Source organism: Lissotriton helveticus, chromosome 5_1 (assembly GCF_964261635.1).
Source record: "Lissotriton helveticus chromosome 5_1, aLisHel1.1, whole genome shotgun sequence".
NCBI classification, from domain to species: domain Eukaryota; kingdom Metazoa; phylum Chordata; class Amphibia; order Caudata; family Salamandridae; genus Lissotriton; species Lissotriton helveticus.
In genome coordinates, this window is record NC_136065.1 from 211,012,458 (window position 1) to 211,036,848 (window position 24,391).

A 24,391-nucleotide genomic window follows, 5' to 3' on the forward strand; every position below is an offset into this window, starting at 1 on the left:
CCACAGGCTGCTCTCGAGGAGGCACCGGATTCGTCTAATCTTCAGGTTGGTGAGCCAGAGTCGTCGAACCCTCAGGCAAAGGAGCCTCTTCCTCCTCTTGAGCTGGAGATCGAGATGGCGCCGGAGAGGGATTCGACACCGGAGCCGGTGAATGCTCTGGCGACTCCATGGGCGAGGCCTCACCCTCCGGATCCAGATCCTTAGGAGAAGGAGATATATCATCCTTCCGATGCCTTCTACTTGGCGACTTCGGTCTCAAATCCGAATCTTTCTCCGAATGATGTTGAGATCCATGCTTCCTCTTCTTGTGTTTCTTCTTTATCAACCTGGAAGCATGCTCCGATGACGACCTCGAGGGTGACATCGAACGAGACCTCGACCGCCTCGATCGCGACCTCGAACTCTTCTTGTCCTTTTTACCTTTCATCTTGGCAACCAGGAGCTTCGCCTCTCTCTCATGAAGGGCCTTGGGATTCATCGTCTTACAGAATGGACACCCTTGGACATCATGGTCTGAGCTCAGGCACCAAACGCAATCTTCATGCGGGTCCGTGATCGACATCATTTTCCCGCATTCCCAACACGGCTCGAATCCGGTCTTCTTCGATGACATATCGACAGGAGAAAGCGATACAAGAAACACGAAAACCAACAAACAGTAACAAAGTTACTATCAAAGCTACAGAGGATCCCTCGAAAACCGTTGGCGTCGACGACGCGGAAAAAAGGGAACTGATGTCATCACGCCGACGTGGGCCTAATATGGAGTCGGTGACATCAGCGGAGCCGTGCGAGATATGCCGTGCTTCTGTGAAGTCGTCCACGTTGGCGTAGAGCTACAAAAGAATTTCCGAATGTTGCTGACGCAGGGGGATATTCACAAGGTGAGGAATCCACTGGCAGATGTATCCATCAGAAACATAAATATTGTTACCCCGTTCACCCACCACTGTTGATTTAGTTAGTTTAAAACACCAACTGATCTTGTACTTGATCCAGGAGAAACCGAAAGAGAAAATATGCACACAAATAAATAGGCCTGACTTAACACACTCGGGCATATACTGTGTAAATAATTTATTAAATAAAAATCAAATGTAAGTTTTAAAGATTACAGCAGATTCTTTTATACACATCTAAAAAACGTTTCAATATTAAATATTATAAATCAGTAAACGAGAATGTAGCTGAAAATGGTGTTGCAGTGTCTCCACCACTGCAATTATCTGAGTAATTTCAAAGTCCAGGAACCGGTGTGCCAACATCAGGTATGCCTTCTCGAGCCACGATCCATGCAATCATGTGCATCCTACCTATCAACAGGTAAGAGACCACTGTTACTAGATGAGAGGATACAGTATATTGTTTAAGGCCAACAACATTGGTTGAAGATATCGACTATATGTAGCTTCAATTCTCTCAGCAAAAAGAACAAAGAAGTATACGTACATTCCTCACACAGTCTGATGTCTAACATACACGATCCGTAAAAGGCACACACACACCCTCACTTTATTTGCTTCTGAAGACCCCAGATACAACGAGCAACTGTGAAATGAGCACTAGCATCTGATTTACTGCTTTGAGGGCAAAGGGTGAAATGTACAACAAATATAGTCCACCTCCTCAAACTGTGGGAGGACTATTAATGCACCGCAGTTAATGTAAAAAAAAGCATATGCAAAGATCAATCATCTGAGGCTACTGCTCTAGCATGTTGGTATAGGTGAAGTTTACAACAGGATCATTAAAACAGACACTTGCGTAGCTCATAGGAGTTATTACCACCACTGCAGTAATATTCTGAGATTTTGTTGAAAACCAAAAAAAAGTGGGGTCGCATATTTAGCAGTACAAGAACGGGATAGGTTTCAAGGATGTGAGACATAGTTATTAAGATACAAAAATAGACGTGGGTGACAAAAATGAGGCATTTCTAGGATCAGTTGCATTTCTGTAAGTGAGACGAAAGCCAGTAAAAGCTTTGCTGATTTTGGTTCAATGCTTTCTGTAAAGTGCAGAAGATAGACCTCTTCATTTAGCAGTCTTTGGGCACCTGTCATATGGGATTAGAAGTCCAAGAACATTTATGGATTTGGGGCGGATGGTAGGTAAAAAAAAACAAAAAAAACAGACCCTTCAAGGAATGGAGCTGGACTTCGGACATTTCAGCCTGGCCCTCTTTCAATGCCCTTTTATTTACGACTACACATTGGTAAACAATTAAACGACATGGGGCACCTTCCTCTGGAACAGTATAAACTGGAGTTCAGACGCTGAGAGGGTGAAACATCATGCACTTGACTGGACTAAGCTTTCCTCCTACACAGGAACATAACAGAGCAGGGTTTTTAGCAGATTTAGAATCACCCAAGGCAATGTGGCATGTGTTTGTAATGCTTCCATCATTATCTTCCATTGTCAGTCAGGAACAGCAGAAACTAGATCCATACTACATTTTTAGTAGTACATTTGCGTGTGATACTAAAACGTCTCCAATAAAAAGCTCATGTTATACACAACATAGTCTGGAATAGACCGCCGTAGTGCAGAATCTTTCCCTAGTGTCCATTACTGGCACGAGAAGAATGATACAAATGATTATTCTATTTCAGTTATTAAATACTTAAAAACATACAAAGGACATGGAATTAAAAATTAAATGTAACCAAACAAAGTTTGGACTGGCCAGTCGGTCAAGAGGATACCACACAGTGATTCAGTAGCACATTGTTTTTCTTCTATAAGGCATTATGTGTGCTTAATATCTTAAGCAGTAAATATAATGTTAACGTACAGCATAGACCAATTGTGCAAGAAAGTCTTAGCCAGCCCCACTTTTACTATCCAAGCTGGCAGCAGGAGTGCAGCCGCTGGGATGATGCTGGACCTCTCAGCTACGCCCTTTTCCTTTAGAGCACTGAATGTCTACAGTCATTCTCTACAAAAGAAGCATTCAGAGGGTAATCCGGTGGCTTTGGCATCAGATGTTTTCTGTCTTGACCTTGCAGAGCTTCCTTTTATTAACCACCACACAGATTCAGCAGACTAGTCTCCATTGGTAATGCTAGAGTTGGCGCTGCTGCAGCTCTGTTCATAGGATGGAGGAGCCTCTGCAGAAGGAATGGAAGAAAATTAAAAATTCAGCGGGTGAGATGCATTATGGAACTCCTCCTGGGACATTTTCTTATTTTTTAAACCTATTTATTTTAACAAGGTTTTATTAAATGTGGACATCTCACTTGCAGATTCTTTGCGCAAAACATTCTAGTGCTAGGCCAAGGGCCTATACAACTCCGATCCACGGTAACAGCATTGATATGAAATCCATTTTAAGACGAAGATTTAGTATATTTAACCATTAATCCAGAAATTAACATGCAACATAGCACACGTCGGTATTTGGACACATACACTTAGAAAATAGCCTCAATAGCATTTCAGCATAATTTTCCCAATTACGTTAACCATAAGCGAATGAAACTAATTATGTGGCCAGCTTATGCTTCCTGCTGCTCCAAATTCCTATTTACTATTTGAACTTATTTTTTAACAAGGTATGCCTCATTGCAAGAATTAAATTGCAATCCGGGAGGCTTTTTCTATCAGTGTTGGCAAGGACAGCCAACAGTGTTCTCAGAAAATAACTAGCATGGAATTTATTAAAAGGACAATACCAGTTCTTTTAGTTTTCCAATAGAGTAGATAGATGTTCTAGAATGTCCTGCTGCAAGGTAACAGCACATCTCCACAGTTAATGACTGTGGTAAAAAAATATTCCCTCATTCGTTGTTGAGTTCTATTTGGTAAAAACAAATGTACAAAGAAAGCTTGCTCTGCTTCTGGATCAGTGAGGAAACATTCTTGATGCTTAGTGCACTGTACCTGTACTTGGTGCAAGTGAAGAATGCATTGCTGCTACTGCCAGCGCTACATCTGTGTCATGTGTGTTTGCTTTGTTCGCCTTAAGTTGGCAGGGTGTGCCCAGATGTGGGTCCCTTGCTCACTTTGCCACTGGATTCAAGCTAGCCTGGCTGATTAAGGGTGTTACCCAGAATCCGGTCACATGATGCTTGTTTCCTGCTCAGAAAAGACCTGGCTTGGCAGGTCGGTACTGGACTGTTCCCATGAGGCACAGGGTCAAGACTGATTTGCATATAGCTAGGTCTAAACTGAGGTGGCAAATTGAGCTAAAAAACAATGATGGATTCAACCCAGGTCTGTGACTGGGTGTGAGTGTCTGAAAAGTTTCAGCTCTCCGTCCATCATTTCCTTGTGTTTGCTGTGCAAGGGAACCTTCCACTGCTGATGCACATGGAGTACAGGTTCTCCAAGTACTGGGGTGAATGTATTTGCTGCTGAGGCCTAGATTGAACCTCTATTGTGGGTTAAAGGTCTCGCTCTGTGTCAATGCTCCACTCTGCACCCTAAACTTTGCCCTTCACATAGCGTTTACCAATATGTATTTTCCAAAGGGGAATACATGTTCCACAAGCTAACGTACAGAGAGAGCAGTGCAAATGTCTCTAACAAGCAGTTGCAAGAGATATGATAATGTGATGTAGCAGTTCATACCCATACGTAGGGAACTGAAGCACATTTTAGGAAGAGGAGTACCTTCACCCGTGGGAGGGAGGGAGGGACTTGGAAGACTATTCTATTTATTGTGATCCTTTGCGGGACATGTCTTGGTGAAGGACCGGAGAGGTGCTCTATATAGGGTCCGATTTAGAGCTTGGAGTACGGGTACCTCATCACAAAAGATATCCTGTCCACCTTATTACAAGTGCATTATATCCTATGGCATTGTAATAAGGAAGACTGGATATCAGTTATATTTGTGACAGAATACCCATCCACCAAACCCTAAATCAGGAACAGTCGTTGGGTGCAGTACCAACCAGTGTGCTGAGGTATCAGAGATAGGTACAGTCAGTACAAGTTAGGCCTGAATACTGTGTGCATGTGCAGCAAAACAAGGTCAAGCAATTCATATGGCAACAATTTTGATGGAGGCAACCAGAATTGCATATCTGCAGGCTACATCTGCCAAATTGAATTAATTTGTTGTAACAAGTTATTTACCTTCAGTAACACTCTTTGTGGAGAATACTCTAACTGTAAATTCTGCCTGTTGTGAATTTCCCCAGATGCCAGAATGTATACCGAAATCCTTGCAATGGCTCCTTCACACTAGGAGGATGGAAATCTGAATCAGGCGTGCTCTGTCCCACTTCCTGACATAACGACACAGATCTGCATATTGGCACCACCAGAATGTCTGCTTATTCACTGGTCTTTTCGGCGCCCTCAAATACAGAGCAGGACCAGCAGATTGAGAACAGAGCGCAAATCTAACTTGGCCCTTTATTTACAACCAAATGTTCATTCTACATAAAAGGCAGAAGGGTGGGCAGAGATGAATGTGTATTAAGAATATCCACCAGAGATAGCATTTCCAAAGATGAGAAACTTATTATTCTGTTGGCTTCTTTTATGCACAGACGTCACACCTTTTGAATCAACACCAAAATAAGGAAGTGGGTGTAAGGAGTGTACTTAACATCAGTAAGTCCTGTAGGACCAAGGGGGTAAAATGATTACCCTTGCAGACCAGAGAATCGATATAGTAGTGCCTGGTGAAAGAGTGGACATATGTCCATGTGACTGCCTGAAAGCTGTCCAAAACAGAGACACCGTGAGCCAGGGATGTAAGTTGCAATTTTCAAACTTGTGTAATGAGGGGCCTTTTTGCAAGGCATAACAGCTTGATGCCAAGGTCTAGCCATTGCAACAGGTTTTGTTTTTGAAGTGAGTTTCCTTTCTTTGGAATATACAAACAGGCACACTGCTGATCTAACCAGTGTTTCCTCTCCTCATCCTTAAAGGAATGTGGCAGAGAGTGCTGAAGCATGATGGATTGTCCCACATGGAAGGGTGACTCCAATTTTAGGAAAAAGGATACACAAGTTCTATGTATTAGCTTGTCAGGGAAGAACGCAGAGCCTAGATATTGGTATGACTATGCCTGGAGTTCACTGACATGATGTGCGAAGCACTGCAATGAGAAACAACCTTCAGAGTTAGGAGTCTCAAGGTACAAATACACAGAAGCTGAAAAGGTCAAGCAAGAGTTAGGACTAAATTGAGCGAAATAATGAATGGGTCAAGGGAAACCAGCATGAGGCACTAGATGAATCTAAGATGCTAGAAAACCAAGCAGTCTCCGAACGGTCAAGGATGGGACAGTAGCTCTCATTTTAAACATCTGGATCTTAGCCTATATGTCCCAGAGTCTCTGCAGTAGAGAAAAAGCCTCTAAGGCGACCATATCCAGAATGGCACCAATGGAGGAAAGCCACTGAGGTGGTAGAAGACGGAACTTGAGCTTGTTGTTGGATTACACACCTAATGGTGGTCTGTCTAGCTGAAGTGAACCAGTCTTTAACAGCCAGCCGTCGAGGTATGGGAGTCCGTGGATCCCTGACCGGTGAAGATGGGCTGTGATCAACAACATGATGTTTGTAAAAACCTGCAGGGTGGTTATCAGTCGGATGGTAAATTGTAAGTGGTTCAACCCACAACAGGGATGCTATGTCCTATAATCTTGCAGGACCAGCACATTAAAACATGAGTCCTGCAGGCCAAGGTACATCATCTAGTCCTTAGGGTCCAAGGAAGTTTAATAATTTTGAACTACCTGTTGAGTAACAAATTCAATACTATGCACCCCAAAATTTCTTCCTGGGGAGCAGAAAGTACCTTGAAAAATGACTTTGGCCCCTCTCCTTCTCAGGTAAGAGTCCTATCACCCCACCCCCCCCACTGGCAAGTAATATTACTTCTATGGAAAGAGTCGGTTGATGGCATAACAAAAAACGCAGGAATGTGATGTTGAGAAGCAGATGAAGGGAGGGGCATAACCTTGCCAAAGGTAATGCCTGTATGCAATTTGAAGGACTCCTTGTTCTGACTTAAGAGCACCAGTAAGGTAGAAAACACTGGATCTGAAACCCAAACGGGTCCCAATTGCTGATGGAGTTAAAAATAAAAAGGCTTGGCACAGAGGACTGCTACTGCTGTTGGTGACCTTGTCTATCTACCACCGCCCCAATAACTGGAGTCACGAAAAGGCTGGACCACTGCCTCGGACGATAGGCGAGGCCCTTCATGTACCTCTTAATCTTCCAATGTTACTGATGGAATTGGTAGACGGGGACGCCTACTCAAAGAATGAGTCTTGGCTGTGCTGTCAAAGCGTACTTGAAATGGCCTTTTTGCCAAACAATCTAGCCCAAAGAAGGGCAAGTCCATGAGGAGGGCGTGGACATCCCTGGAAAAGCCAGAGACACCCATCCACTTATGGCACCTGATAAAACACTAGGGCCGTAGCCTTGGCAACACAATCTGTTGTGTCCAGAGCAGATCGTAAAATATATTTTGCTGCATATCCTGTACGGTGTAGGCAAATTGATTACATGTATATTCAGGCAAGGTGGATAAAACCTCACTCACCATGTCCCAAAGGGCATGAGTGCAGGGACGCAGGAGACAAGGATGAACGTGCCAGGCTGGCTGACAAAGATCTTCTGGCAAGCGAATCTATTATTTTCCAATTTATAGTGGAGCAGTAGGAAAAGTCAGACTGACTGCACTTGGAAGCCTGTAGTATAAGACGCTGGAGATGGATTCTGCATCAGGATCACCTGGTGCAAGTCTGTGACACTGCCATAGAGCTACTCACTGCCAGGGTCAAGGAAGGCCTAGGCCAGGCCATCATGGGGAGGGGGGAGGAGAGGGAAGTCCGTTAGGGCTTTAATAAAGGGCAGGAAGGGCTACAAAGTCGAAGGCATGAGCTGCACATTTTCAGTCAGGTGGTGGACTTTAGCCTCAATTATAAGGAGTTGCCAATACAGTACTTCTGCAAACTAGGACTACAAAATAAGCACTCTTCTCAATTGGGGGAACCTAATAACAAATTCAATTTGGTCTCTGGTGAAGTGTTTGCAAGCTGAGTTGGCCCAGGATCAGTCCATGTCAGACAATCAGCAAACACCCAAATGGAGGCACACCAGAGCAATACCGAACCATTTTAAAGAGTTGAAGCATAACCTCTTATGGGTGGTATTTGCTGCGGAGTTGATGATGAAAAAGGTAATTTTTCTGAGTGCATCAGCCCCATACCAGAATTGATACGAGTCGGACATCTAAGCCGGACTCCGGACTTTTGAGCCCCAACTAGGTCACCACTTCCAAAAGCACGAGCATAGAGTAGGCGAGGAGCTTTGCTTGGACTGCACCTGCTTAGACCTTTCTCTTGACTTTGTTTTAGATGCATCTGAGCAATATGAACAGCAACGACATGGCAACTTGGGCTAACCTAGTTTTCCTGTGGTCAGCTGCAGTTTTGGATCCTCATTTCTTAATGGCTTCTGGAAGCATTAGGGAGCATTTTTTGCAGTGTCTAAAGTCATGCTTGGTAGCAAAGACGGACATCGGGCAGGTCCATCACTGACATCTATTTGCCACAAAACATCATAGTTTAAAACCTGCTATTTTACTGAGTGATATCTCTGCACACTGCCAAAAAAAGGTATTTGAACAATGACCTTTAGTGAAAAGGTTTGAGGGACGCACCAGATCTACACTAATGGGCGAAGTAAAAGAGAAACCAATGTCTGTTTGTAAGGGTGAGAACCCTAGACTGCCAAATCATGTCTGGAGTTGGGATGGAAGATATGGTACCACCAACCATTGCATACAAACTACTGCATGGGTTTCAGAATCTAGTCTGGTGTCTGTAAAATTCACCAAATGAGGAATCTGATCAGAAGTATCAATCAGAAAAAAACTGTTTTAATTTAAAACGTCACTTGAGGCATCTGTAATATCTAAAATATGCCTTTTGTGAAAGAAAAAACGGAAAGAAAACCAAGTTAGTGTTGCTAAATGGGCAGCAACATGTAGAAAAATTAATTGATTGCTCTTCTAAAGGAGCCCACATCACCAACATCCTTTTATACCTTGTGAGTGGCAGTTACCCTCAGTTCATTTTTTCTATTGAGCCTCAGGAATCTGTATAGAAAAACACAATGTTTCTGAACTTTTCACCAGGGAAGCGGTTGATTATGACTTCAATGAAGGTTCCCTTCAAGAAAACCCATGGCTACTTTTCCATTTCCTGATATATATATCTTTTTTATTAACTTTATTTAGTAGTTTTGTAGGTATAAAGCAGAGCACAGAGTTCAATCTCATTATGTATCAAGTACATCCTTGACAATGCAGCTCAGTACAGTCATCCATATATAATGTTACTGCGCATCAGTGACACAATCGGTAAATACATTCCATAAAACCCAGCATTCATCCAGGGCCATACACAGTCCATGGGAAATACAATCAACTCTCCTGAAGCCCTCCGAAGTGCAGTTGTAACTGCAGCGTTTCGTATCATATTTCACAGGATGTATACAATCATGTCATAAGTATAATCTCTCCTTCAGCCCACACCCGTTGGTTCCTTGCCCTGGCTTTGCTGTGTAGGATGGGTTTTCTGTTGTAAGGCCAGGAAAGTTCGAAAAGGCCCCCAGATATCTTAGGGTCTAGAAGAGGACGTGATAGTACTGGCATACATTTCACTTTTCGTTGTACAGGTCGCTATGCTTTGTAACCATCCCTTTTTCGTCGGTGCGCTCTTACTACCCCAGAATATTGCAACTCCCCTTTTAGCTAGGAGTAAGGAGATCGCAACAAATCTACGAACCTTCAAAGGGATTTGTACCACATACCCCAGTAATGCTATCCCTGGTAGTGGCTTCAATTCGAATGTGGATTATACTGAGGAGTTTGTTGATTTCTACCCAGAAATCATGAATCCGTGGGCAGCTCCAGGCCAGATGCGCAAAGTCCGCATGCGGGGTTTGGCAGCGCTGACAGGAGTGTGGTCTGGATGGGTCTATCCTGTGTGTTCAGGCGGGTGTAGCATAAAGTCTACGCAGGAATTTAAAGTGTAGCAATCTATGCTTACTATTTAACGATACCGTACAAGTGACTCTACAGCATGCCAACCACTGCTCATCAGTGATTGAATTGCCCAGGTCGGTCTCCCAGGCAGAGCGGACCCTTGTGTCATCTACTGGCATCACAGCAGAGCAGGCTTTATAAAGCTGCGATACAAGGTGTAGCCCCTTATTGCTGTCTATCACCAATGAAAGGGGGGAAATGAATGTGGTTCCAGCGGGTAGTCTGGGAACCTATCTCGTAATGCCGTGCGCAGTCTAGCCAGTATAAACTTGTCCATGAATATAGCCTCCGAAAACAGGGACATATCCTCTATATAAAAGATATGGCCAGCCGGAAAAAGATCCCCTATCGTCTGGAAGTTAAATTTGGCACAGGTCCTTTGGCCCAGTTTCTCGCCGGTTATAGGTAGCAAGCGAGCATTTGGTAAGGGAAGGGAAGAGGAATATAGGATATTCGTGTGGGTGATTCTACTTAGCTTAAGCCATGCCCAACTTGTGGTGTAAACTGATTGAATATCCTGGGAATCGCGGGGGATGCCAGACGGTAGCACCGAGGAGAGTACGTCGGGGAGAATAAAGTCAGATTCGGGGCGGAGGTAGGTAATTCTGGCATCGGGATGGTACCAGCCGTGTGCGAAGCTGGCTTGTGCAGTCAAATATAGATGCAAATCAGGTACCCCATAGCCACCCCGGTCATAAGGAAGAGTCATCACTTGCCACCGTACCCTAGGCGTTTTGTTACCCCAAACTAGTTTGATCAATAAGGATCGCAGAGTACTGAAAAATTTGTTAGTTAGGGGGATTGGTATGTTCTGAAATAAATATAGGAATTTGGGGAGGACTATCATTTTTATCAGGGCAACGCGTCCCGCTATGGAGAGTTGAAGCTTGAGCCAGGAGTCTGTGTGTCGGTCTGTGTGTGTGTCGGTCTGTGTGTGTGTCGGTCTGTGTGTGTGTGTCGGTCTGTGTGTGTGTGTCGGTCTGTGTGTGTGTGTCGGTCTGTGTGTGTCGGTCTGTGTGTGTCGGTCTGTGTGTGTGTGTCTGTGTGTGTGTGTCTGTGTGTGTGTGTGTCGGTCTGTGTGTGTCTGTGTCTGTGTGTGTGTGTGTGTGTGTGTCTGTGTCTGTGTCTGTGTCTGTGTGTGTGTCTGTGTGTCTGTGTGTGTGTCTGTGTGTGTGTCTGTGTGTGTGTCTGTGTGTGTGTCTGTGTGTGTGTCTGTGTGTGTGTCTGTGTGTGTGTGTGTGTGTGTGTGTGTCATCAGTGGTTTTTGGATACACTCTAGTGTGTCCGAATTGTACCAGGCGTAGAACCCACTGATCTGTGGCAATGGTTAGTCATTGGTGGTTGTAGTTGGAAAGGTTGCCTCCAAGGTAGAGAGGTTGGGGCTGAAAGAATGAGGAGAATGTAGAGGAGGAGATGGTGCTAGAGTCTGTATAATTTAATTGTTGCTGGTTAGCATCTATGCCAGCCTGTGGTGTTTCCCCCCTATTTAATCTGACATAGGATGTCTGAGGTGGCTGTCTCTGCTGCAATTGGGGCCAGTAAAACTGAGTATTTGAGGAATAGGAAGGGCATCAGTACTGCTGATACCCCAATCTATAGGAAGGCTGTCCTCTTCCTCTGGATCCTCAAAAATGTGTTTTTTGTAGCTGCAGTGTCCCCAAAGACTTGGCGATATCCGTGTCCACTTTGATCGTTTTGAGGGCCTTCTCCACATGACCTCCATAAAGGGCTTCTCCGTCCTACGGGATATCTAGGATTTTATGTTGAACTTCTGGACGGAATGAGGTGGCTTTGAGCCATCCCTTTCTTCTTAGAAATGCTGCCCCTTCTAACAGCCTGAATCCTGTGATAGCGACATCCGTGGCTGAATCTATGATCTCATTGAATGCTCTCTCTCCTCCATGCAAGATCTTTCTTGCTTCATCACTGGCATCCTCCAGCAGTTGGTCAATGGAGGGCGCAATATCTGACCACATATGGCGATCATGGCGCCTTCAGATCGCCGGAGAATTCAATGTTTTCCTGTAAGGGCTGACATTGCCGAAAACCATTTGCCGATGGAATCCAAACATCTGCTGTCCTTACCAGGAGGTGCAGAAAGTGGTGCAACAGGAGTTTGAGTAGCGCTGAGCAGCTTGCATGACCAAAGATTCCAGTTTAAGGTATCCTTTGAAACACACTGTGGTCTTGTATTTTTTGTCAAGACATGCAAGTACTGTTTGTATAGAGGCCGGGGTTTTCATAATCTTAATACCTTCTTCTTGGATATAATCAATTATGGGTATAGCCCCGACATATTTATGAAATGGTTCCTTAAAATAGTAGAAGAAACAGATTGTTTAGAAGGCATTGGAAGAGCAAATCGTTTCGCTGCACGCTCTTGCAGAATGTGAAATCCCCCAATATCCTGGTAATCTACTGGAGGAGGTGTTGGTGAGGCAGGTAAAGACATCATATAGTTGTCCCATTCAATGGGTGTGTCGCCTTCCTCTCTGTTCATCTGAAGAGATCTGTTCATGGAGAGGAATAGACTGTGGAGTGTTTGGAAATGAAAGCATGGTAGGAGTAGTCACTTGTACCAGTGACCCCACCGGTGGAGATTTAGTAATCGTCACTGAAGGTAGGAAGCACCGTCCGGTATCTTCTAGCATAAATTGCAGATCTGAGAGTAAAGCAGATGGCATTGTCACCAAGATACAGCTGATGGCCTGGTTCAGGTTGGGCATAATAGGCCGGACCATAATATTGTTGCTCATCCTCATCAACTTACAGCTGACACTTAACGTGCAAGTCTGACTGACTATACGCGTCTCCAAACATGACTTCCTCTTCAGAATCTCCCTCTTCCAGGAGATGAGTGGATAAAAGAGGCGTGATCTTCGAGGGGGAAGAATGTTGTGGTGTAATCCCTCGTCCCAGATGTGTAGCAGTAGTCATCTGCAAAAAAACTCATCTACATGCCGATTTGGTTGTTGACAGTGATTTTAGCGGCGAAGGAATCCTCATCGACAAGCGGGCTTTCGTCGACGGTGGAATCGACAACGATATCTTCACTTCCACTACCTTTGTTTTCAACGACGGTAGTGACTGCACCTTTGTCGGCGGGGGCGCCATCGTCAACGGAGTCTTTGTCAACCCTGGTTTCTCTGATGCCGACGACTTCGTCGGAGGTAGTTGCTCCGTCGACACAAGCTTCATTTTTAAAGACGAGTGCTTCGTCAATGATGGGACAACCACCTTACATAAAGATGACAGGAATCGTCAACGAAATTGGAGCCTCAATTGACGACGATAGAGATGTGGTTGACAATGAGAGAACAGTAGAGAAAGTAGTTAACGTCCCAGAGGTGCAGCCTTTTGGCGTTAACCATGCTGACCAACTTTTCTGCAACGACAGTGAGCTCGTCGACGACCTGTCAGAAGAAGGTCTTTTGAAAGTCAATTTGAGCTCTGGAGGTGGCGCATTCTCGGCTCAGATACAGTCTTGTTCGGCACTCCTTTTTTAGGAGAACCTTTTTTGCGCGCTTTTAAGGATTCATGAGAGGACTGCTTGGCGCATTTAATGTAAGGCTCCTTATTTAAATGTGAAGAATCCCTCTCCCTTTTGAGGTAAATTAATTAAACAAGTAGACTGCTCGCTCTCAGAATCTGACAGGATCAGACCTGGTTTTCATCTTTTGCAGCCAAATGAGAAGACCTCCTTCACGGTCTCAGAGTCTTACTTGCAAAGGTGCGACATATTTTGCAGTCTGACGCGTTATGGGATGGGTACAAACGAACAAGTTACTTACCTTCGGTAACGCTTTTTCTGGTAGATACAATATCTGCCTGTGGATTCCTCACCTTGTGAATATCCCCCTAATTCAGCAGCATTCGGAAATTCTTTTTGTAGTTTCGCGCCGACGTGGAACGACGTCACCGAGGCACGGCATCGTGCGCGACTCCGCTGACGTCACCGACACCATATTAGGCCCACGCTGGCGTGATGACATCAGTTCCGCCCTTTTTTCCGTGCCTTCGAGGCACACGGACGGACCGATGACAACAGAAATATACACAGTTTACACAGTACACAAATGCCAATATAACACACACAGTGTGAAACCAATGCCGGAAATTTAAACATTAGAAACATTTCCTTTGACAATAAAATCAAATACAATACAACAACACAAGTATAGAAGAGTGGACAACGGGGAGGCGGGTGGGTCAGTGAGGAATCCACAGAAAGATATTGTATCTACCAGAAAAAGCATTACCGAAGGTAAGTAACTTGTTCTTCTGATAGATACATCTGCCAGTGGATTCCTCACCTTGTGAATAGAGTCCCACAGCAGTCCCCACTCCCGGAGGAGGGTGTCCACTCTCCTATACTAGAAAATCCTGGAGGACAGCGCGGGCAAAGTGGCCCTCCCTCCTGACTTCGGTATCCAAGCAGTAATGCTTCGCGAAAGTGTAGAGGGAGGCCCAAGTCGCAGCTCTACAAATATCCTCAACAGGAACACCCCTAGACAATGCAGAAGTTGATGACTTTGCTCTAGTAGAGTGAGCTCTTATACCCTCTGGAGAGTCCTTACCCGCCAGGGCGTAGCAAATCTTAATTCAGAAGATAATCCACCTCGAGAGCGTGCGCTTGTGCACCGCCTTCCCCTTCTTGCAGCCAGCAAAACCAACAAACGGCTGGTCATCCAACCTGAACTCTTGTGTCCTGTCCAGGTAAAAGTTCACCGCCCTCCTAGGGTCCAAGCAGTGTAGTCTCTCCTCCTCCTTGGAAGGGCGAGGGGGAGGATAAAAGGTAGGGAGGGTAACGGACTGCCCCAGATGGAAAGGAGTTTCCACCTTAGGCAGAAAAGCAGCCCTGGTCCTGAGAACCATTCTTTCAGCATGAATGGATAAAAATGGGGGCTTAGAACTAAGAGCCTGAAGCTCACTTACCCTCCTTGCTGAGGAAATTGCCACCAGAAAAATAGTCTTGAAAGACAAAAGTCTCAAGGGACATTGTGTAAAGGCTCAAAAGGAGAACCCATCAAGGACGTAAGAACAAGGTTCAAGTCCCATTGAGGCACAATAAAAGGTGTAGGAGGGAATTTATTGGTAAGGCCCTTAATGAAACGTAAAACAGGAGACTTAAACAAAGAGGGCTGGTCTGGCAAACAAAGGAAAGCCAACAAGGCCGACAAATAACCTTTGATAGTTGCCACAGCAAAACCCTGCTGGGCCAATGAAAGAGCAAATTGTAGTATATCGGACAAACAAGCCCTTAAAGGGTCAATGGACTTCTCCCCGCACCAAGCAACAAATTTAGACCATCTATAAGAATAGATGGACTTAGTGGAGTCATGCCTGGCCGACAAGATGACATCCACCACATCATGCGGGAGAGAAAAAGAAATTAGGTTGCCCGCTCAATCTTTTGACTGATTCAGATGCTCCGCCCATCACCACCCCCTTTTGTACGCTTTTGGCCGCCATAAGTGTGGCAGGGTATGCTCAGACGTGAGTCCCTTGCTCACTTTGCCACTGGATTCAAGCAAGCCGGGCTGAAGACGGCTGGAATGCCAGAAACCGGTCCTCGGAAGCTTGTTTCCGGTCCAGGGAAGACATGGCTTGGCAGTTCGGGCTGGACTGTTCCCATGAGGCACAGGGTCAGACTGATTTGCATATAGCCATGTCTGAACTGGGGTGGCAGAGTGGGCTAAAGAACGGTGATGGATTAAACCCAGATCTTTTGACTGGGTGTGAGTGTTTGATTGATTCAGATGCTCCGTCCATCACCACCCCCTTTTGTACTGCTCAATCTCCAGGCATGAAGGTGTAAGGTCTGGAGGTGGGGGTGTAGAACCTGCCCCTCCATCTGGGAGAGGAGATCTGCCCTGTGAGGGAGACGGAGCGGCGGGCACGAGGAGAGGTGGAGAAGATCTGTGTACCACACCCTTCTTGGCCAATCCGGGGCGATCAATATGCCTTGGGCCCGGTCTTGGCGAATCTTGCTCAGAACCCAAGGAATCAAGGGTATGGGAGGAAACGCGTAAAGGAGTTGCGAGTCCCAACTCAACTGAAACGCGTCCCCCAAGGCTCCCTGCATCGGAAACTGGAGGCTGCAGAATGACGGGCAGTGAGCATTCTCGCGAGTGTCGAACAGGTCCACCTGAGGAGTCACCCACGTCTGAAAGACGTGACGAACTACTTCTGGATGAAGCCTCCGCTCGTGGTCGGCAGAGAACTGCCGACAGAGTGTCTGCACGAACGTTCAGAACTCCGGCCAGATGATTTGCCATCAGACAAATCTGATGGTCCTCAACCCAGGACCAGAGACGCAGAGCCTCTCTGCAGAGACACTGCGACCCCACTTCTCCCTGCTTGTTGACATACCACATCGCGGTCGTGTTGTCCGTCAGGACCTGAACCGACTGACCGTGAAGGGAAGGGAGGAAGGCCTTGAGCGCTAGACGTATCGCCCGCAATTCCAAAAAGGTTGATGTGAAGCAACCTTTCCTCTGGAGACCAAAGACCCTTGATCTGCAGGTCCCCCAGATGAGCACCCTACCCTAGAATGGATGCATCCGTTATCACTGTGGCCACCGATGGAGGAAACTGAAAAGACTTTCCTTGAGAAAGATTGCCTTCCACGCTCCAAGACAGATCCGCTGCAGTTTCTCTCGAGATCCTCACTGACTCCCTGAGATATCCGCCGTGCTGATACCACGGCCTGCGGAGGCACAACTGGAGTGCCCTCATGTGCCAGCGTGCATGGTCGACCAACTGAATGCAAGAAGCCATCAGACCGAGCAGGCGAAGGACCTTCAGGACTGGAAAGACCGCTCCATTGAAAAATAAAGGAATCATTTCCTGTATGTCGCGATTCCTTTGAGGTGGAGAGAATGCCCGACATACAGTAGTATCCAGTACTGCACCTATGAACAGGTTTCTCTGGGAGGGCACCAGGTGAGATTTGGGTACATTTATCGAAAAACCCAACCTGTGCAACAACTGAGTTGTCTCTTGCAAATGATGGAGCACTATATCTGGAGATTGTGCTTTGATCTGCCAATCGTCCAGATACGGGAATACAGGTATCCCCGACCTTCTGAGATGTGCTGCCACCACAGCCATCACCTTGGTGAAGACTCGAGGCGCAGTAGTAAGTCCAAACGGAAGGACGGCAAACTGGTAGTGCTGCGATCCAACCGTGAAACGGAGATACTTTCTGTGCGACTTCAGGATTGGGATATGAAAATACGCATCCTGCAAGTCGATCGACACCATCCAGTCTTCTTCCAGCAGTGCTTGAAGAACCTGAGCAAGAGTGAGCATCTTTAACTTCTCCAGCTTCAGATAAAAGTTCAAGATCCGGAGATCCAGGATTGGACGGAGCCTGCCATCCTTCTTGGGGATCAGAAAATACCGGGAGTAGCATCCCTGATCCCTCTCCTGCTCTGGAACCACCTCTATCGCACCCTTTTTGAACAGAGCCAGGACTTCTTCCTGCAAAAGCAGCAGATGGTCCTCCGAACAATAAACCTGGCAAGGAGGGTAATTGGGGGGAAACTCCCGAAAGGGAAGAGCATACCCATTCTCCACGAGATTGAGAACCCAAAGATCTGATGTTATCAATTCCCAATCTTGTAGAAAATGGGTAAGCCGGCCCCCCACTGGGCCCACATGATCCGGGGCTGCTTTGCTGCGGTGGTAGGGGCCTGGGAATGGGGAAGAGGAGGAGGCTTGACGACCTCTAGGACGAGCTCGTTGTCTTCCCCTGTATGACTTATACAGCGTGTTTTGCTGTTGTTGTGGCTGCTGCTGCATTGTTTTATAGGAACGAAAGGAAGACCTGCCAAATCCTCTGAAGCGCCTTCCTGTAGTACCCCTGGTCTGAAGACCCAAAGATTTTGCCATGGCCCTGCTGTCCTTGAAACGTTCTAAGGCAGCGTCAGCCTTCTTGCCAAACAATCCTGAACCATCAAAAGGCAAGTCCATAAGCGCAGACTGAACATCAGCAGAGAACTCCGATTTTAGCCATGCAGCTCTCCTAGTAGCCACCGAAGAGCCCATGACTCGCCACCGTATCAGCCATGTCCAGCCCACTCTCAATCACTTGCCTCGCAGCATCTTGAGTGTCTGAGATTACCTCCTGAAAGTCTTTCCTATCCACCTCAGGAATTTTCGGCACCAACTGCTTCACGGAATCCATTAAGGCATGGATGTACCGCCCCATCAGACAAGTAGCGTTGGTAGACTTTAAGGCCATACTAGCTGAGGAGAAGACCTTCTTGGCAGCCTGATCTTGTTTCCTGGATTCTTTCTCTCCAGGAACCTGTGGAAAAGCACCCACTGACCTCTTAGAACAGGCAGCCTGCACAACCAGGCTCTCAGGCAGAGGGTGAGTAGATAAAAAGTCCGGGTCACCAGGTGCAACCCTGCACCTCCTCGCAACAGCCCTTGAGACCGCAGGGGCTGTCAATGGCTTCTTCCAAACTTCATAGATGGGTTCAGCTAATGCATCATTAAACGGCAACATCGGCTCAATAACTGAAGAAGGTGAGTGAAGGACTTCAGTCAGAATATTCGATTTGTACTCAGCAGTGGGCAAAGTAATGTTCAACAAGCCTGCCGCCATTTTAATCACAACCTGATATGGCACCACATCTTTGGAAGGCACATCAGACACAGAAGCCAAATCCCACTCAGGAGAAAGTTCAAGTCCACTGGCCTCTCTTAGGTCATCAAAAGGATCATCAGAATCCTGTAACTCTCCTTCCTCCACATCAGCATACTGATACTGTTCTTCCTCCAGTAGTCTCTGGGCTTCATACCGTGGCCTCATTTTCAGAAACGAAGTCGACGGATCCGGAACCGAATCCGCCGGGGTTGGAGCCGGCGTCGAACCCGAAGTCGGGCGAGGAATTTTCACCGGAGGTCGAACAGGACCCTGCAACGAAGACGTGGGCACCGGCGTCGATGGAATCGGCGTCGAAGGCCTCGGCGGCGCCGGAAAATGCCACTGCGGTGCTAGAGCCGGCATGAAAGGCATGAAGGGCGCAGGAGCATAAGCCTAGGGAACACCCAAGTTGTATGTCATTGGACCCGTGGGACCAACAGGTGCTCCAGAGGGGTACATTGCCCTGGAGTAAACCCCAAACATAGCATTCAGGAACTGGGATGGATCCTGACCTGGAGCCGGAAAGGCTGGATACGGGCCCCAGGCTGCTCACGAGGAGGCGGAGTCATCACAACGTCGATCTCCTCCTCGGGTTGCGGTACCGGGGTCGACGAACCCGCAGGCACCGGAACCTCGACATCACCAACCTCCTCCACCTCACCTTCATCCTCCTGACCAGAAGGATTAGCTTGATCCGGAGAAGGGTTTGCCTGCTGCTTCGGAGATCCTGGCGAATTCGCACACGAAGCCTCACCATCAGAGTCCTGCACCGCCAAAGCCTCCACTTCCTTATGAAGAAGCCTCACTTGCGACTTCGGCCTCGAACTAGAGTCCTTCCCCGAGTGATGACGTGACTCATGGCTCCTCTTCTTATGCTTCTTCCTCGAGGACCTTGAAGCATGGGCTGAAGGCGACTCCGAACGCGACCTCGATCGAGACCTCGATCTCGACCGCCGAGACCGAGACTTCGAAGCCTTCTTATCTTTTTTATTCTTCAGCTTCGCCACAAGAAGCTTCGTCTCCCTCTCCCGAAGGGCCTTAGGAATCATCTTCTTGCAAGATGGGCAATCCTCGACATCATGGTCGGAGCTCAGGCACCAGACGCAGCATTCATGCGGGTCAGTCATAGACATAGTCTTGCCACATTCTCCGCAAGCCTTAAAACCAGTCTTCTTCGAAGCCATCTCGATAGAAGACAAAGATACAGTGAAAATAACACAGAGTAACAAAGTTACTATAAAGCTACTGTACGATCCCAGAAAAACCGTTAGCGTCGACGACGCGGAAAAAAAGGGAACTGATGTCATCACGCCGGCGTGGGCCTAATATTATGTCGGTGACGTCAGCGGAGTCGCGCGCCATGCCGTGCCTCTGTGACATTCCACGTCGGCGCGAAGCTACAAAAAGAATTTCCGAATGCTGCTGACGCAGGGGGATATTCACAAGGTGAGGAATCCACTGGAAGATGTATCTATCAAAATAAATGCAGTCTTTTGAGGGTCATCTACATATAATCTTTTCTTCAAGCAAGTGGCTTACTTTCTGAAAAGAACCCCTTTTGCCTTGTCTGACACAGTTCAGTCAGATTTAGAGTCCAACAAACCGATATAAAAGACTAGAATATATATTTGTCTAAGAGTATATCAAAAATGAAATTACTTTCTTGAAGAATGAAGTCCAGAAATCTTCTGTCAGAATTTGTAGATTGAGAAAAGCTGAGCAGAGCTCAGAGGACACTCCTTAGCACAGTGTGTGGTAGAAAATCGGAGGTACTGAGCTTCTCTCAGGAGAGTTCTAGAGGGTGATTCATGCAAATTGGTTAAGGCAAAACTTTGGTCTCTCTTTTTGAGAGGTTACTAAACTAAGAGGCCTAGGCCTTTTCTAGTCTATTCCTATAATGGTACTATTTCATTAAAGGTACTGGGGACTCCCATCATGACGACGGGGAATGATTCAAGCATGTGAATCTAAGAAAGTTCCAAAACTTTAATTCATTCTGGGTACCACCAACTGGTCAGTGTCCGACGTCTTGTTCTGTTAATATATAATTTTTTACATCTGCTCAGGTTTAGAGCACAGGGTCCTCCCTGCCGTATACATAGGATTCTGGAAGAAAAATGTCAGGATATCAGTTGGATAAGATGAAATCCCATCAGAACCCTAGGTATAAACCATGCATTGTCAATTCGTCCTTAAATAACTGTAAATAGGACACTTTTTTTGTGAAAGTCTGCATCTCGCTGCCTCTCCTTGATCCTCTGGTCTGTGCAAGAATGTCCTATAAGTCCACAGAAATGTATAGGTATGAGAATGTCTGGAACCAAGGAGCCAAGCCAACAAACTCAACAATCCTGGGTTGTGATGAAGGATCTGCCCATAGCGATAGCCAAGGGTACAGGTGCCCCCACGGAATAGGTGGTACTTAAGCTATTTGCATGAGATCCATGAACCAGTGTTGTATGGGCTGCGTTGGATTAGTGCGATTTAGATGACCCACTATGACTTCCTTTTGATTTTCTCAATGACACTTGCTATCAATGGTACTGGTAGAGGGGAGGAGAGCATACTGATAATTCACTGACCATGTGATCAAAAACACAATCCCCTCACTATCCCGGTTGTGGGTACCTGCTTGAACATAACTAGCTTTTCTTATCTGACCATGTTGCAAACAGGTCTAGTTTAGGTTTTGCTGATGCCTAGAACAATCTCCCTTAGCAGATTTTCACAGAGTTCTCATTTATGGCAACTCTGGTTGTATGGCGCAGGAAGTTCTCTTGGTCACAGTATGCTGCTAGTGTATGATCCACCTGTAGAGATATCTTGCATCTTACCACTCAATGCCATAGGTGAGGAGCCTCTGTGGATAGAACCAGAGATATTGTGCCTATCTATTTGTTGAGGCAAAACATTAATGCTGTGCTGGCTGTTTTGATCAACACCCAAGATGTACTCATGGAGGAAGGACTGCAGGTCTCTGAGAGACCTCAGCTCCAGTACACTGATGTGCAATTTTGTTTCCTATGTGGGCCACCTCATGTTCGCTGTTAACTTTTGAATACGAGCTCCTCCACCCCAATCCTTCAATCTAAACATCCACGGTTCAGCCAAAATCTCTTTGGGAAGGAAGTTATGACAGGCCTACTCCTGTGATCTTTGTTAATGTCCACCAAGGGTGGGCTTTTATCAGCGTCTCGGTTACATGAATTTGGTAATGGTAAGAGCGAGATACTGGAGTTCATTGCTATTCTAGTTCCTGCTCTATCAGGGGCATTCATAATAGCAAAACTGTATGATGCACATACAAGATGAGATCATGCCTTGTAGTCTTAAGCAGGTGTACTTTGTCCTTTGGTCTCTTTAGAATCGCACTTGCCAGGGCCTCTAGTTTCTTGTCTATCTTGCAAAGGCTAAGCCTTCGCCTTTTCTCTGTGTGTCTTGGAGTGCCCCCGTAAATGGAGTTTGCATGAAATGGTGCAGAGACTATTTTTCTTTGAGCCAGAGACCTACATTTTGGACCAGCTAAAAACAGACTGTTACAGGGTTGTTCGTGTTTACCCTATACACGCATATAATGTTATCAGTCGAGAAATTGTTACACCTAGAGTCCCCAGTGTCAAAGGCGCTCTGCCTCTAGTGTCCCAAATTTTTTGAATATCCTCGGAGCGGACTTGAGGCCAGTACAGAGCACTCTGAATTGGCAATGGCAACGGACCACTGTGAACCTAAAATCTTTTGATAATGAATTGAAATGTGGAAGTATGCGTCTTGCAGGTTTAAGGATGCAAGAAACTCTCCATTAGAAGCAGCAATACTAGCTGAAAAATAACTATACAGAAATACTGCTTGCTCAAGAAGGTGTTGAGCTAACATAGGTGCTGTATGCGTCTTCATTTACTTGACCTCTTATTCTTGAATAGAAAGAAATTAAAGTACAAGCCTCTGTTTCACTAATGTTTTGGGACTGATTCCATTGCTTCTTTCTGTAGCATTTGAAAGGTTTCGTTCTTCAGTAAGCCCATACCTTTTGGCAGTGGTGGAAGACACTTAAGAGATCCCTTTGCACGTCCAAATGGGATGATATTCAGTACCCATTTGCTTGATTTCATGAGCTCACATTCCGACCTGAAAGCTGCACCTTCAGGGCGCCCTTCACCTTTGGGGTTTAGTGTCTGGTGAACAGTCAGTAGTAATGGACATCAGTTAGACAGCCCCTGAGCCCCCTCTCTTCTGATTTTAAATGGATACCACCCCTACACGTGGAGAGCTATATATTGTAGGATGCGGATTGTGTTAATCCAAGGGGCTGCTGTTGACCATAGTAGTACTGACTGTATTGGGCCTGCTGTGTCTGGTATGGTTGGCACCTGTACCTCTGATGGCCTCAGCAGTTTGAGGTGCTTCTTCTGGTGCTGCAAAGAAGGCTGGGATAGTTTATGTTGGACACCTAGAAATCTGGCAATGTGTGTATTGGTCTTTATATTTTGAAGAATGTAAGTAATGTGTTCCAAACAGACTCCATCAAAGGGCATATCTAGTATGTGATTTGAACTTCCAGCGTTAAGGAGGTCACTCTTTGTCAACCCGGCCCATGAATAACAGCTCCTGCTGGCTGTCGAAATCCAGGGTTCTACAGATTCATTGCTGCGTTTCTGGTAGCCACCAAAACTTTCTCCCCTTGAAGGAAGATTGCCTTAGATTCCTACCTTTGCCTGTGAGAACTAGCAAGATGCAGGTCTCTACAGCTGAACTATCTGGTGATCAGCCTGCCTATGATGGCCACGGCATTCACCGTGCTAACTGAGCAGCCATAGAGAAAAAAACTTTTCCGAAGGTATCTATTCACCTACCTCCTCTGTTTGAGTGGGGGTTGACTGTACATGGGGTACCCAGGTTGCGCTATCTTCTTTTGGCCACTTGCATGATGACAGAGTCCTCTTTGGGATGCCTTAATAGGCATGCCTGGGGGTTTTCTGGTGTGTGCATGTTTTAAGCAGCTTTGGAATTTCCGTTGCTGACGTTTTCGTTAGATATAGCCCTTCCTGACAGATGTGGTTTATAGTCAACATGGTATTTACGGATTTTCTGGCCAGTTCCTGCAAATCATAGAGGAAGTAGTCAGTTCCCCTGATTACAGTAGGCAGTTGCTGGATGGGCATTCAATGAGGACATGAAATCTGGCAGTAGCACTAGGAGGAGACCCATATGTGGGGTGAGGATGGATGCACTATCAGGTCTATAAAGATGTTCAACAAGGCCTAGCAGAAAATGGAAGTTCTCCTTCCACCATCTGCATAATAATCACTCATCAGATGTATCCACAGGGACAGCTCTGGTGAATTATATGCTGGTAAAGTCAGAATGTGATGCCCTGGAGAGTCAGTCATCACGCATGAGTCTTTGGCTGGTTGTGGTGGTTCCAGTAACTGACATGAACAATGTTTTTTGAGGTGTGGTGATGGAAAGTGAGATGGGTGGGCTGGTGATGCTACTGAGAGGTGAGTGTCATACATAGTCATGTGCTAGAGATTGTGAAGAAGATCAATTGGCACCGATACTGTTGGTGGTTCATGGAGTTCCTACAGATTCTTGGCCACAAGTATCACAGTGGGGATTAAAATGGGATTTGCCATCTGGCCATCCTCCTTTTTAGGTTTCGCCCTGCCGTTGCAACTGCGTAGCAGTTGCTCCGCCCAGGGCGAAATC

General features: G+C 46.2%; 1 protein-coding gene across 2 annotated transcripts in view; it reads right to left on the reverse strand.

Moving 5' to 3' along the window:
• Window positions 1–1,062: 1,062 nt before the first annotated feature.
• Window positions 1,063–24,391, reverse strand: part of ARRDC1 (arrestin domain containing 1) — a 566,873-nt gene continuing 543,544 nt past the window's right edge. For both annotated transcript variants that reach the window (XM_078642021.1, XM_078642020.1), the window contains exon 8: window positions 1,063–3,113. In XM_078642021.1, coding sequence (XP_078498147.1) covers window positions 3,049–3,113 — 65 coding nt within the window. In that variant the 3' untranslated portion in view covers window positions 1,063–3,048. The remainder of the gene's footprint in view (window positions 3,114–24,391) is intronic.